This window comes from Anomaloglossus baeobatrachus, chromosome 12 (assembly GCF_048569485.1).
Source record: "Anomaloglossus baeobatrachus isolate aAnoBae1 chromosome 12, aAnoBae1.hap1, whole genome shotgun sequence".
Classification (NCBI taxonomy): Eukaryota; Metazoa; Chordata; class Amphibia; order Anura; family Aromobatidae; genus Anomaloglossus; species Anomaloglossus baeobatrachus.
In genome coordinates, this window is record NC_134364.1 from 134,950,289 (window position 1) to 134,965,544 (window position 15,256).

The 15,256-nt window shown below is 52.6% G+C and overlaps 1 protein-coding gene across 1 annotated transcript in view; it reads left to right on the forward strand.

The window, feature by feature from the left end:
* The window catches only part of VPS39 (VPS39 subunit of HOPS complex), a 184,840-nt gene that overhangs the window by 72,739 nt on the left and 96,845 nt on the right, over positions 1 to 15,256 (forward strand). Inside the window, exon 16 of the mRNA XM_075330479.1 lies at positions 3,363 to 3,436. Within this exon, the coding sequence (XP_075186594.1) occupies positions 3,363 to 3,436 (74 nt within the window). The remainder of the gene's footprint in view (positions 1 to 3,362; positions 3,437 to 15,256) is intronic.

Consider the following 15,256-nt stretch of genomic DNA (forward strand, 5'->3'; position numbering starts at 1 on the left):
TATTCTTCTGTCTATCTACTATCTCAGAATTAAATGACTTTTTTTTTTTTTTTTCTTCAATGTGCTTTATTGCATTGAATGCAATAAAGCACATCCCAACCCGCACGCGGCAATACCGCGAATAATACCGCGGCAAACCGCATGCGGTTTTCGGGTGCGGTTTCCCGCGGTTTTTTACCGCTGGTGCGGTAATCTTTGAGAGCATGCGGAATTTTCTCAAGAAAATTCCATTTCCCAGTGCGCACATAGCCTTAAAAAGCACATCCTTAGTGGGATTGTCTCAAGTTCATAAATAGTTAAAATTGCTAAACGCTTGTAAAAGCCTAATGACTTTACAACTTTCCCCTTGATAAAAATAATCTGTATATGATAGTGCACACTTTGTTGCCTTGGTTACCGGCTACCCTACAATGTCAGCATGGCCCATAACCTAGTGAAGAAGCTTGAGCAGTGTCTATGCCTCACCACATGTTGGCGCCTCTCTGAGGCCGGCCGAATCTGACCAGCGTCCATCCCCTGCACCACTTCTGCCGAGAAGAAGCCGCCTCTCTTTAGAGATGAGCCAACTTGAAGTTCACTGTTCGAAGTTTGGGTTCTAGCACAGACTTAGGCCGCTTTCACACTTGCGTTCAGCGCAATCCGCCGCTATGGAGAATAGAGCAGTCCGTTAACGCACTGCGCTATTCTCCATAGACTTGTATTGACGACGCACTGTAACGCAAGTGTCTGCGTTGCATCCACTGGACGACGCTGAATCGTTATTTTGACGCAACGTCGGGTGGAGAGAACGCTGCATGTAGCGTTTTTTGTGTCGTTAAAATATCACACCCTGACGGATTCAGTTAGTATCCACCACGGTGTGTAATGATAGTGCATAGCGGCGGAATCCGCCCCCATAGACAAAGCGTCAGAATCCGCTGACAAATTCCGTCACGTTCTACTGAGCATGCTCAGCATGTCCAGCAGAACGATATAAATCGTTTAAAATCACTCCTGGTCTCTCTCATACTCACCAGTCACCGGCACGGCGCTGCTCGGCTGTCACAAAGCTCTGGCGGCTTTTCCGCTTTTGAAAATGCCAGCTGCTCGTTATTCCATCTCATATTCACTGCTTCCCCCACCCACCAGCGCCCATGATTGGTTGCAGTCAGACCCGCCCCCACGCTGAGTGACAGCTATCTCACTGCAACCAATCACAGCCGCTAGTGGGCGGGTATATATCGTGCAGTAAAATAAATACATTTAAAAAAAAACGGCGTGCAGTTCCCACCCAATTTTGATACCAGCCAAGATAAAGCCACACGGCTGAAGGCTGGTATTCTCAGGAAGGGGAGCCCCATGTTATGGGGAGCCCGCCAGCCTAAAAATATCAGCCAGCAGCCGCCCGGAATTGCCGCATACATTAGTTGTGACAGTCCCGGGACTCTACCCGGCTCATCCCGAATTGCCCTGGTGTGGTGGCAATCGAGGTAATAAGGAGTTAATGGCAGCCCATAGCTGCCACTAAGTCCTAGGTTGATCATGATCTATGAGACAACCCCCCACAATTAACCTGTAAGTGAAAGTAAATAAACACAAACACCGAAAAAAATCCTTTATTTGGAAGAAAAGACAAAAAAACACCCGTATTCCCCACTTTATTAATCCCCAAATACCTCTCCAGGTACGGCGTAATCCACACGAGGTCCTGCGATGCCTCCAGCTCTGCTACATGAAGCTGATAGGAGCGGCCATAGAACACCGCCGCTCCTGTCAGCACCACGCAGCAACTGAAGTGAGTCGCGCGATCAGTTGTGCCCTCATTTAGGTGACCTGCGGACACAGCTCTTGGGTGGAGGACTGCAGCTGTGGCCACGTGTCACCTGAGTGACTGCACAGCTGATCGCGCGGCTCACTGCAGTCACTCAGGGGATTTGCGGTCACCTCTCCCTCTCCTCCCGACCGCAAATCTCTTTTCCTGGCGAAACATTAAAAAAAAACGCAAAACGTTCTTTTAAAGGAATCCGTTACCTTTATTAGCACACTATTTGAAACGCATCCGTCACATGCATCACACAATGCACTGTCACGGATGCCTCACAACACAAGTGTGAAAGCGCCCTAAAAAAACCCAAAAATCAGAGTTCAGGTTTGAAGTTCCAGCGAGTTACGAGTGCAAACCGCTCACCCAAGCCCAACGCTGCTCACTTATGATTGAGGCTCAAGCTCTGTGCCGGCTGCTTGCAGTGTTTTGAACAGCTTGTGTACCACACCCCTCCTCCCACCATCCCTTGGAAATGTTCTCCTTATGGCTAGCTGCATGTGAGTGGAGACACAAACTGTCCAATTACTGACTTCCATTGAGGTCCGGGTCAAGTCCAGGTCCCAAAATGAACATTATCTAAAGTTCTACTGTACCCTCTGAACCCAAACTTCCAAAGGTTCACTCATCTCTACCTCTCATCATTCTGTTAGGGAACACAGGATCAGGGATGTGACCAGGCCACTGGCAACCTTTTAGGTGCTCCCCACCCTCCAGCAATGCAAGAAGTCAGGGTCCGGGAGTGGTGAGCTGCTAAAGAGTCACATTGAGGCAAATTCCATTATATTAGCCAGGTTCATTTTCAACTGTATTGAAGGTATTTAACTGGGAGAAATTAAATATTCTACATCTGGGCAACAAAAACAAAAATAACATCTACAGAATAGGAGGAATAGAGCTAAGCAACAGCACATGTGAAAAAGGCTAAGGTATGCTAATAGATCACAGACTGCACAGGAGTCAGCAGTGTGACGCAGCAGCAAAAAGCAAGCACAGCGCTGGGATGTTAAGAGAAGCAAAGAGTCTATATCACGGGAAGTCATTATCTCCCTCCTCTTCTCTTTGGTCAGACCTCATCTGGAATAATGTGTCTAGTTCTGGGCACCGCATTTTAAAAAAAGCAAGGTCAGCGAAAAGTTACCAGGATAGTGACTGGACTGTAAACCATGTCCTATTTAGCTTGCAAAAAAGAAGGCTAAGAGGTATCTGAAGGGCTGTCAGTGTAGAGGGATCCTACTTATTCTCCTTTGCACATGCAAACACGGGAGGCAATGGAATGAAATTGAAAGGGAGAAAACACAATTAGATATTAGAAAAACCGTTTTGACAGGATGATGAATGAGTGGAACAGGCGGCCACAAGGGGTGGTCTCCTTCAATGGAGGTCTTCAGAGGCTGGGCAGACGTGTCTGAGATGGTGCGGTGACTCCTGCATTGGGCGGGGGCTGGATACGATGACCCTGGAGAGCTCGGCCGACTCTTAACAACATTCTATCATTACATGAGGTCGTATTTCAAAGTTTGCAAAAATTCTAAAGAAAGTTTTGACCTTATTCCAACAGGATCAGAAAAAATTTCTTTGATCTTTGAATATTGTGTATGGGTCCTTCGAGATTACCCTGAGGATGGGTTAAAGGTAACGACTCCTTTTTATCATTTTAATTTTAGAGATAGGTCAAGTAGAGAATTGTTCCTTTTTGGTTGGCTTTTACATTTCTTAGGATCAGTAGTCGGCGTGAATGTGGGCTTTTGGCTCTCGGGCATTGCGAGGGTTTCAGCCAATACAGATACTGTGGAGGAGACCTGTCACATTGGTAACACTGGTAGATGACATCTAGATGGGTGCAAGCTACAGCTGGGACTTGCCGCAGTAAGGGCGCACACATCACATAGGCAATGCACACGATTTTCTTCATCGTTCCTTATGGGAGACCCAAACCATGGGTGTATAGCTTCTGCCTCCGGAGGACACACAAAGTACTACACTCAAACGTGCAGCTCCTCCCTCCGGGCTATATACACCCCCTGGATGACAATCTAACCAGTTCAATGCTTTGTGTTTCAGGAGGTCACACACACACATGCATTCTCTGATTTTTTCATTTTTTTGATTTTAAAGATTTGGAAGAAAAGCGGGTCCAGTCTGGACTCCCGGCATGTCCCTTCTCACCCCACTGTGTCGGCGGTGCTGTTAAGGTTGACTTTACAAGGCTGGAGCCTTCACATGTCGCGCTCCTTCACATCCTCTGAGAGGCTCTGGGTTGAAGTGGGAGCCGTCACGGTCCTCTCTGCTTGCAGAAGACCGGTCTCCATCCGCAGCCCTGTCTGGTTCCTGCTGGAAGGAGCGTTTAACCCCCCTCAGGGACTGGCCCTGCGTCTCAAAAGCTAAGTATTGAGACGTTTTTCAGGGGTCCCGGGTACTTTTATTAGGGGGAAAGTATGTTTTTTATGTTTACTGTAAATTCCGGCCGGTTCTGGGGGTTTCCCCTGAGAACCGCGCCGACGGTGCCTGCTCGTCGGCCGCATGTTAAAATCTAGGCCCCGGCTTCTGTTTGGGCCTAGTTTCGGTTTCATCTTCCTCTGCATGTCATTCATGCAGGGGAATAGAGTGGCGCCGCCCACCGGCCATCCAGCAGAGGGGAGGACACTCCTCTCTGAGGAGATGTTTCCCTCCCCTGCATCTCTCCTTAGCCCTCCGGTTTCCCGCTCTTGGGCTAATCTCCGCCCCCCCTCCTCCTCCCAGCGCCATTTTCTCAGCGTTTATCACACTGATCGGCGCTGGCTGCTGAATCTGCTGCTTTCCTGGAAGGCTGACGCTTTACTGGGGGTCCGAGCTGTGGAATCCGGAGGGCACACAGAGAGCGGGCTGGTAAGCCACAACCTCTGGTTGTGGGCTTTATTATACACTCTCAGGACATTCTATACGAGTGTATTCTTACTGCAGAGCTTCCACCTCAGCAGCATGTCTGTCACCCGGAGCAAGGCTGCAAACATGTACGCTATATGCACTGCATGTAAGCGCATTCTGCCAGAGCCAAGCACATACCCACATTGTGATGCCTGTGCTAACATGGTTGTGTCTCAGCCTGGAGCCTCCTCAGGGGTCCCTCCGGCTGCTCCGGCCCCGGTGGCTGAACCCCCGGCTTGGGTAGCATCCTTTTCCCAAGCTATTTCCCAGTCTTTTGCCGACTCCATGGGGCAGCTGTCCCGGACACTGCTGACCATGCATCAGCCCCCTTCTCAGGGTGCCTCTGCTGCTCCGAGTTCTGCAGAGCTCTCAGAGCATGTCCTAGGACCCCGTCCCCCTAAACGGAGACGCAGGGACCCTTCTCCTTCCTCGTCCCACGGCTCTGATTCACGAGCCGAGGTGCAGGGCGAGGAGGATTCGTTTACTGTGGGCTCAGACGCTACCTCTATGTACCCCATTGACGTGTCTGAGGGTGATGCGGATGTTAGTGACTTGATTGCATCCATTAACTCCGTACTGAACCTCAGTCCGCCAGAGTCAGAGGAACAAGCCTCTCTGGTAGAGATACACCAGTTTACCTCACCTAAGAGAGCTAAGAGTATGTTTTTTAACCACTCCAGTTTTCGGACCACTGTTAACAAGCCCAGGGCCTGTCCTGACAAACGTTTTCCGAAGCGTAGTTCTGATGACCGTTTTCCTTTTCCACCAGAGGTGGTTAAGGAATGGGCCCAGTCTCCAAAGGTAGACCCTCCAGTGTCCAGAATCTCAGCCCGCACAGTCGTAGCTGTGGCTGACGGCACTTCTCTTAAGGATCCCACTGACCGCCAGGTTGACCTTCTGGCCAAGTCTGTATATGAGGCGGCAGGAGCCTCGTTCTCCCAGTCTTTTGCGGCAGTGTGGGCTCTTAAGGCAGTCTCTGCCTCTCTGGCAGAGATACATTCCCTCACCAGGGACTCTATGCCTGAGATGGATGCCTTAACTTCTCAAGCTTCGGCTTTTTCATCCTACGCCATGTCTGCCATCCTGGAGGCTTCTCACCGCACGGCGGTGGCCTCCGCTAACTCCCTCGCGATCCGCAGGATCTTGTGGCTTCGAGAGTGGAAAGCAGACGCTTCCTCTAAGAAGTTCCTTGCGAGTCTCCCTTTTTCTGGGTCCCGGCTGTTTGGTGAACAACTGGATGAAATAATTAAGGAAGCTACTGGCGGGAAGAGTACTTCCTTGCCACAAACTAAAGCCAGGAAACCTGTCCAGGGTAGGAACCAATCGAGGTTTCGTTCCTTTCGTTCCTCTAACTGGTCATCCTCTAAGCCCTCGACCTCGTCCACTACCGCAGCCAAGGATCGTAAACCCAACTGGCGCGCGAAGCCGCGTCCTCAAAAGACCGGAGGAGCCGCTGCCACTAAGGCAGCCTCCTCTTGACTATCTGGCTGCGCCAGCAACGTCCTTGGTCGGTGGCAGGCTCTCCCACTTTGGCGACGTGTGGTTTCAACACGTCTCCGATCAGTGGGTGCGAGATATCATCTCCCACGGCTACAGGATAGAATTTTCTTCCAGCCCGCCAAACAGATTTTCTTTTTCGCTCCTAATTGGGAGACCCAGACAGTGGGTGTATAGCTACTGCCTCTGGAGGCCGCACAAAGAACTACACTTAAAAGTGTAAGGCCCCTCCCCTTCTGGCTATACACCCTCCCGTAGGAGTACGGATTCCTCAGTTTTAGCTTTGTGCGCAGGAGGTCAGACACGCACGCATAGCTCCATTGTTTTTAGTCAGCAGCAGCTGCTGACTATGTCGGATGGAAGAAAAGAGGGCCCATACAGGGCTCCCAGCATGCTCCCTTCTCACCCCACTGTATGTCGGAGGTGTTTGTAAGGTTGAGGTACCCATTGCGGGTACGGCGGCAGGAGCCCACATGCTGATTCCTTCCCCATCCCTTTTTACAGGGCTCTGGGTGAAGTGGGATTTACTGGTCTCCAGGCACTGAGACCGTGCTCCATCTACAGCCCCTGGAGAAGATGCTGGATGGAGCGGAGTACATCAGGGACATGGCCCTGCTTCCTCAAGGTACTCTGTGTCCCCGTGCATTTGGCGCTCACACCGCAGCATGCTGGGTGTTGTAGTGCGCCGGGGACATCAGCGCTGCGGCGCTTGTGCCATGGCCTCATTCAGCTTCGCTGAAGCAGGCACACTTCTGGGAATCGGTCGCGCCGGCCGCTGGGACTGCGGCGCGGCTGGCACTTGTGGTGCGCCGGGGACTTCAGCGCGGGCCGCGCTTTTACGGCGGCCGCGCTGATAACTCGAGTCCCCGGCTTTTGCGGCCTGCTTCCGTTGGTTCCCGCCCCCAGACCTGCCAGTCAGGAGAGGGGCGGGACGCTGGTCAGTGCATCAGCGCCGAGGGCTGGAGTCGTTTTTACATACTCCAGCCCTCACAATCGGCACAGAGGGGACACTGTTTCCCGCACTTTTGTTTAGGAACTCCCACGGACCGCCCCTCTCCACAGACGCCGGCAGCCATTCCTGCTGACACGCTGAGCTGCAGAGGGGAGCCGGGGAGACCCAGACAAGGAATTCTGCGCCTCTTACCCGCTATTCAGCGGGCGGTAAGCAGCCCTCAGGGCTCACCCCCTCTTGTGCCAGTAGTATTCTTAGTATTTTGTTTCTACAAATACTTTGTATTGCATAGCGCTGGTCGCCCTTTGGCTATAGACTCTCTCACATTGCAGAGAGCCAGCAGCATGTCGTCCGTAAAACGCAAGGGTGCCAAGGCACAGACATTATATGCTTCCTGCACCGCATGTGGGACTTTTCTACCGGCAGGCTCCACGGACCCCCATTGTGTGCAGTGCTCGGCCCCTGCGGCGCTTGCACAGTCGGGACCTCTGCTGGACGTGACCCAGGGTGTACCACCTGTGAATGCTGTCCAGGTGACAGGAACTGAGTTTGCAGCTTTTGCTGACAGAATGTCTCTCACTATGTCACAAATTCTTGACACATTGCGAGCTAGGCCTGTACTTCAGGCCACGGACACTGTGCAATCATTGCCCCCTGGTCCCCCTCAGCTGAATTATCTACAAGCTCCGGGACGGGCACATACACCTCAGGGTGAAGACTCTGACTCGGACGATGGCCCCGGGCAGCCTAAGCGGGCTCGCTATGACGGGCCTTCACATTCATCTCAATGGTCAGGATCCCAGCGAGATGAATCTATGGGTGATGAGGCGGACGTAACTGATCAGGATTCTGATCCTGGGACCGCTCTCAATCTAGATACACCAGATGGTGACGCCATAGTTAATGATCTTATATTTAACATCAATAAGATGTTAAATATTTCCCCACCAGCTCCTCTTGTAGAGGAGTCAGCTTCGCAGCACGAGAGAATCCATTTCAGATACCCTAAGCGTACATTAAGCACTTTTCTGGACCACGCTGACTTTAGAGACGCAATCCAGAAACCCCACGCTTATCCTGAAAGGCGTTTTTCTAAACGGCTTAAAGATACACGCTATCCTTTTCCCCCTGAGGTGGTCAAGGGTTGGACCCAGTGTCCAAAAGTGGATCCTCCAATTTCCAGGCTTGCAGCTAGATCCTTGGTTGCAGTTGAAGATGGAGCGGCACTTAAAGATGCCACTGACAGGCAGATGGAGCTCTGGCTGAAATCCATCTATGAAGCGATTGGAGCGTCGTTAGCGCCATCTTTTGCGGCCGTATGGGCACTCCAAGCTATCTCAGCCGGGCTTGCGCAAGTCGACTCAGTCACACGTGCATTTGCCCCGCAGGTAGCACCATTGACCTCGCAAATGGCGGCATTCGCGTCGTACGCGATTAATGCTGTTCTTGACGCTACAAGCCGCACGGCAGTGGCGTCAGCCAACTCCGTTGTTTTGCGTAGGGCCCTGTGGTTGAGACATTGGAAAGCAGATTCTCATTCCAAGAAGTGCTTAACCAATTTGCCTTTTTCTCGTGACCGATTGTTTGGAGAGCGTTTGGATGAAATCATCAAACACTCCAAGGGTAAGGACTCATCCTTACCGCAACACAGACAAAACAAACCCCAACAGAGGAAGGGTCAGTCTGGTTATCGGTCCTTTCGAGGACCGGGCAGGTCCCAATTCGCCTCGTCAAAAAAGACTCAAAAAGACCAGAGACGCTCAGATTCTTGGAGGTCTCAGTCACGCCCAAAAAGGACAGCCGGAGGAACCGTTGCCAAGACGGCGTCCTCCTGACTTGCAGTCTCCGATTCCCACACCCGCGGTCGGTGGGAGGCTTTCCCACTTTGGCGACATTTGGCTGTCACGCGTCAAAGACCGTTGGGTGAGGGATATTCTGTCTCACGGGTACAGGATAGAGTTCAGTTCTCGTCCGCCAACTCGTTTCTTCAGAACTTCTCCACCACCAGACCGAGCCGATGCTCTGTTGCAGGCGGTGGCCGCTCTAAAGGCGGAAGGAGTGGTGACCTCCGTCCCTCTTCAGGAACAAGGTCACGGTTTTTACTCCAATCTGTTTGTGGTCCCAAAAAAGGACGGATCGTATCGACCCGTCCTGGATCTAAAGTTGCTCAACAGACACGTAAAAGTCAGGAGGTTCCGGATGGAATCCCTACGCTCCGTCATAGCCTCAATGTCTCAAGGAGATTTTCTAGCATCAATAGATATCAAAGATGCGTATCTCCACGTGCCGATTGCACCAGAGCATCAGCGTTTCCTACGCTTCGTCATACACGACGAACACCTGCAGTTCGTAGCGTTACCTTTCGGTCTGGCAACAGCCCCCCGGGTCTTCACCAAAGTCATGGCAGCAGTAGTAGCTGTTCTGCACTCGCAGGGTCACTCGGTCATCCCGTATCTAGACGACCTGCTTATAAAGGCACCCTCTCAAGAGGCATGCCAGCACAGTCTGAAGGTGGCACTAGACACTCTCCAGAGTTTCGGGTGGATTATCAACTTTCCAAAGTCTCATCTAACCCCGACCCAATCTCTGACTTATCTTGGCATGGAGTTTCATACTCTCTCAGCGATAGTGAAGCTTCCACTGGACAAGCAGTGCTCGCTACGGACTGGAGTGCAATCTCTCCTTCAGAGCCAGTCGCACTCACTGAGGCGCCTCATGCATTTCCTAGGAAAGATGGTAGCAGCAATGGAGGCAGTCCCGTTCGCGCAGTTTCATCTGCGCCCTCTACAATGGGACATTCTACGCCAATGGGATGGGAAATCGACGTCCCTCGACAGGACTGTCTCCCTCTCTCAGACTGCCAAGGACTCTCTGCGTTGGTGGCTTCTCCCCACCTCATTGTCACAGGGAAAGTCGTTCCTTCCCCCGTCCTGGGCAGTGGTCACGACGGATGCGAGCCTATCAGGGTGGGGAGCGGTGTTTCTCCACCACAGGGCTCAGGGGACGTGGACTCAGGAAGAGTCCACCCTGCAGATCAATGTTCTGGAAATCAGAGCAATCTATCTTGCCCTGCGAGCCTTCCAACAATGGCTGGAAGGCAAGCAGATTCGGATTCAGTCGGACAATTCCACGGCGGTGGCGTACATCAACCACCAAGGGGGAACACGCAGTCGCCAAGCTTTTCAAGTAGTCCAGCGGATTTTGACGTGGGTGGAAAGCAGAGCGTCCACCATATCCGCAGTTCACATCCCAGGCGTGGAAAACTGGGAAGCAGACTTTCTCAGTCGCCAGGGCATGGACGCAGGAGAATGGTCCCTTCACCCGGACGTGTTTCAGCAGATCTGTTGCCGCTGGGGGACGCCGGACGTCGATCTGATGGCGTCACGGCACAACAACAAGGTCCCAGTTTTCATGGCACGGTCTCACGATCACCGAGCACTGGCGGCAGACGCCTTGGTTCAGGATTGGTCGCAATTCCGACTCCCCTATGTGTTCCCACCTCTAGCATTGTTACCCAGAGTTCTCCGGAAAATCAGGTCCGACTGCCATCGAGCCATACTCGTCGCTCCAGATTGGCCAAGAAGGTCGTGGTACCCGGATCTGTGGCATCTCACGGTAGGCCAACCGTGGACACTACCAGACCGTCCAGATTTGCTGTCTCAAGGGCCGTTTTTCCATCTGAATTCTGCGGCCCTGAACCTGACTGTGTGGCCATTGAGTCCTGGATCCTAGCGACCTCAGGTTTATCTCACGAAGTTGTTGCCACAATGAGACAGGCTAGAAAACCATCCTCGGCTAAGATCTATCACAGGACGTGGAAGATATTCTTAGCGTGGTGCTTGGCTCAAGGGTTTTCCCCCTGGCCATTTGCATTGCCAATTTTTCTTTCCTTCCTGCAGTCTGGGTTGGAAAAAGGTTTGTCGCTTAGCTCTCTTAAGGGTCAAGTCTCCGCGCTATCCGTATTCTTTCAGAAGCGCTTGGCACGGCTTTCTAAAGTACGCACGTTTCTCCAAGGAGTTTCTCATAATCGTTCCTCCTTACAGACGGCCATTGGAACCCTGGGATCTGAACAAGGTTCTCATTGCTCTCCAGAAGCCGCCTTTCGAGCCTTTGAAAGAGGTTTCCCTTTCGCGGCTTTCACAAAAGGTAGTTTTTCTTGTGGCGGTCACGTCTCTTCGAAGAGTGTCCGAGCTAGCGGCGTTATCTTGCAAATCTCCCTTCCTGGTGTTTCACCAAGACAAGGTAGTACTGCGTCCAATTCCAGAGTTTTCTCCCAAGGTGGTTTCTTCCTTTCATCTCAATCAGGATATCACTTTGCCATCTTTGTGTCCGCATCCAGTTCACCAATTTGAAAAGGGTTTACATCTGTTGGACCTGGTGAGAGCACTCAGGATTTACATTTCTCGCACGGCGTCTCTACGCCGTTCTGATGCGCTCTTTGTCCTAGTCGCTGGTCACCATAAGGGATCGCAAGCTTCCAAATCCACCCTGGCGCGGTGGATCAAGGAACCAATTCTTCACACATACCGTTCTGCTGGGCTTCCGATTCCATCTGGACTGAAGGCCCATTCTACCAGAGCCGTGGGTGCGTCCTGGGCATTGCGGCATCAGGCTACGGCTCAGCAAGTGTGCCAGGCGGCTACCTGGTCGAGTCTACACACGTTTACCAAACACTATCAAGTGCATACCTACGCTTCGGCAGATGCCAGCCTAGGTAGACAGGTCCTTCAGGCGGCGGTGGCCCACCTGTAGGAAGAGGCTGTCTGACAGCCCGTTCATGTGGTATCTTTTTACCCACCCAGGGACTGCTTTTGGACGTCCCAATTGTCTGGGTCTCCCAATTAGGAGCGAAAAAGAAGGGAATTTTGTTTACTTACCGTAAATTCCTTTTCTTCTAGCTCCAATTGGGAGACCCAGCACCCGCCCTATTTGTTCTTAGGGTTTCGTTTTTCGGGTGCACATGTTGTTCATGTTGTTTCTTAAGTTCTCCGATCTTGTTATCGGATTGAATTTGTTTTTGAAACTGTTATTGGCTTTCCTCCTTCTTGCTTTGGTACTAAAACTGAGGAATCCGTACTCCTACGGGAGGGTGTATAGCCAGAAGGGGAGGGGCCTTACACTTTTAAGTGTAGTTCTTTGTGCGGCCTCCAGAGGCAGTAGCTATACACCCACTGTCTGGGTCTCCCAATTGGAGCTAGAAGAAAAGGAATTTACGGTAAGTAAACAAAATTCCCTTCTTTTCTGTCCACCCCCCCCTGCTCCAAAGCCGCCGCCTACTCTCAGGCCGTGGCATCCCTGCAGGCCAACGGTGTAATTGTTCCGGTTCCCGCCCGGGAACGGTTCAGCGGTTTCTACTCAAACCTCTTTCTAGTTCCCAAGAAGGACGGTTCCTTCCGGCTCATCCTGGATCTCAAGCTTCTCAACAAGCATGTTCAGGTGCGGCACTTTCGCATGGAATCTCTGAGATCGGTCATTGCCTCAATGACCCAAGGAGTTTTTCTGGCATCCATCGACATCAGAGATGCCTATCTGCATGTGCCTATTGCGGTTTCACACCAGCGTTGGCTACGCTTTGCAATCGGAGAGGAACATTTCCAATTCGTGGCTCTCCCCTTCTGCTTAGCCACGGCCCCTCGAGTATTCACCAAGGTCATGGCAGCAGTGGTTGCGGTTCTGCACCTCCAGGGGTTGGCAGTGATTCCTTACCTGGACGACCTTCTAGTCAAGGCCTCATCCAGTGCAGACTGCCAGCGGAGTGTCTCACTCACGCTCGCCACGCTCGTTCAGTTCGGGTGGCTTGTCAACCTGCCCAAGTCCACTCTGACCCCGACCCAGGTGCTTCTTTACCTAGGGATGCAATTCGAGACTCTGCCGGCACTTGTCAAGTTGCCCTTAGTCAAACAGCAGTCCCTTCGTCTGGCGGTGCGCTCTCTGCTGAGGCACCGCCGTCATTCCATCAGACACCTCATGCAGGTGCTAGGTCAGATGGTGGCATCAATGGAAGCGGTTCCCTTTGCCCAGTTCCATCTGCGTCCCCTTCAGCTGGACATTCTCCGCTGTTGGGACAAGCGGATCTCTTCCTTGCACAGGATGGTGGTTCTGTCGTCACAGACCAGGAGCTCCCTTCAGTGGTGGCTTCGGCCCCTCTCTCTGTCTCAGGGACGCTCCTTCCTGACTCCGTCCTGGGTGATCCTCACCACGGATGCCAGCCTCTCCGGTTGGGGAGCAGTATTTCTCCATCACCGAGCACAGGGCACTTGGACTCCGTCCGAATCAGCCCTCTCGATCAATGTGCTGGAGATCAGAGCTGTGTTTCTAGCTCTCCTTGCCTTTCACCACCTGTTGGCGGGCAGGCACATTCGAGTTCAGTCGGACAACGCGACAGCGGTTGCCTACATCAATCACCAGGGCGGGACTCACAGCCGTCTGGCGATGTTGGAGGTTCAACGAATCCTCCAGTGGACGGAGGACTCCAAGTCCACCATATCTGCAGTCCACATCCCAGGCGTGGAAAACTGGGAGGCCGATTATCTCAGCCGTCAAACCGTGGACAGCGGCGAGTGGGCCCTGCATCCGTCAGTGTTCAGATCAATCTGCCGCAAGTGGGGCACTCCGGAAGTGGATCTAATGGCATCCCGGCACAACAACAAGGTTCCGGTTTACATGGCTCGCTCCCACGATCCTCAGGCCTTCGCAGCGGACGCACTGGTTCAAGATTGGTCTCAGTTCCGTCTGGCCTATGTGTTTCCCCCTCTAGCTCTCTTGCCCAGGGTTCTGCGCAAGATCGGAATGGAGGGCCGTCGAGTCATAATCATTGCTCCGGACTGGCCCAGGCGAGCTTGGTACCCAGACCTGCTCCGTCTGTCCGTAGAGGTGCCGTGGCACCTCCCGGACCGCCCAGACCTTCTCTCTCAAGGTCCGTTCTTCCGCCAGAATTCTGCGGCTCTCAGATTGACGGCGTGGCTCTTGAGTCCTGGATCCTGACGGCTTCAGGCATTCCCTCTGAGGTCATCTCCACTATGACTCAGGCTCGGAAGTCTTCCTCGGCCAAGATTTACCACAGGACTTGGAGGATTTTCCTGTCCTGGTGTCGCTCTTCCGGCCATGCCCCTTTGGCCGTTCTCCTTGCCGACCATCTTGTCTTTTCTACAGTCCGGTCTACAGCTAGGACTGTCCCTCAATTCCCTCAAGGGACAGGTGTCGGCTCTGTCGGTATTGTTCCAGCGGCGTATCGCCCGACTGGCTCAGGTGCGCACCTTCATGCAGGGCGCATCTCACATCATTCCTCCTTACCGGCGGCCCTTGGATCCCTGGGACCTTAATCTGGTCCTCACGGCCTTACAGAAACCCCCCTTTGAGCCTCTCAGGGAGGTTCCTTTGTTTAGACTTTCACAGAAAGTTGTTTTTCTAGTAGCCATAACTTCTCTCAGGAGAGTTTCTGATTTGGCTGCGCTCTCTTCGGAATCCCCCTTTTTGGTGTTTCACCAAGACAAGGTGGTTCTTCGGCCGACTCCGGACTTTCTCCCTAAGGTGGTGTCTCCTTTCCACCTTAACCAGGACATTTCATTGCCTTCTCTTTGTCCGGCCCCTGTGCATCGCTTTGAGAAGGCGTTGCATTCCTTAGATTTGGTGCGGGCGCTCCGAATCTGTGTCACGCACCGCCGTTTTTAGGCGGTGCACCTCACTTTTTGTGCTAACCACTGGTCAGCGCAAGGGTCTCGCTGCTTCTAAACCGACCCTAGCTCGTTGGATCAGGTCGGCTATCACCGATGCCTACCAGTGTTCTCAGGTGCCTCCTCCGCCAGGGATTAAGGCGCACTCAACCAGAGCTGTCGGTGCCTCCTGGGCTTTCAGGCACCAGGCTACGGCTCAGCAGGTTTGTCAGGCTGCCACGTGGTCCAGTCTGCACACTTTTTCGAAGCACTACCAAGTGCATGCTCATGCTTCGGCAGATGCGAGCTTGGGCAGATGCGTTCTTCAGGCGGCTGTCGCCCATTTGTGAAGTTAGGTTTTGCCTACTTCTCAGTTTGGTTTATTTCCCACCCATGGACTGCTTTGGAACGTCCCATGGTTTGGGTCTCCCATAAGGAACGATGAAG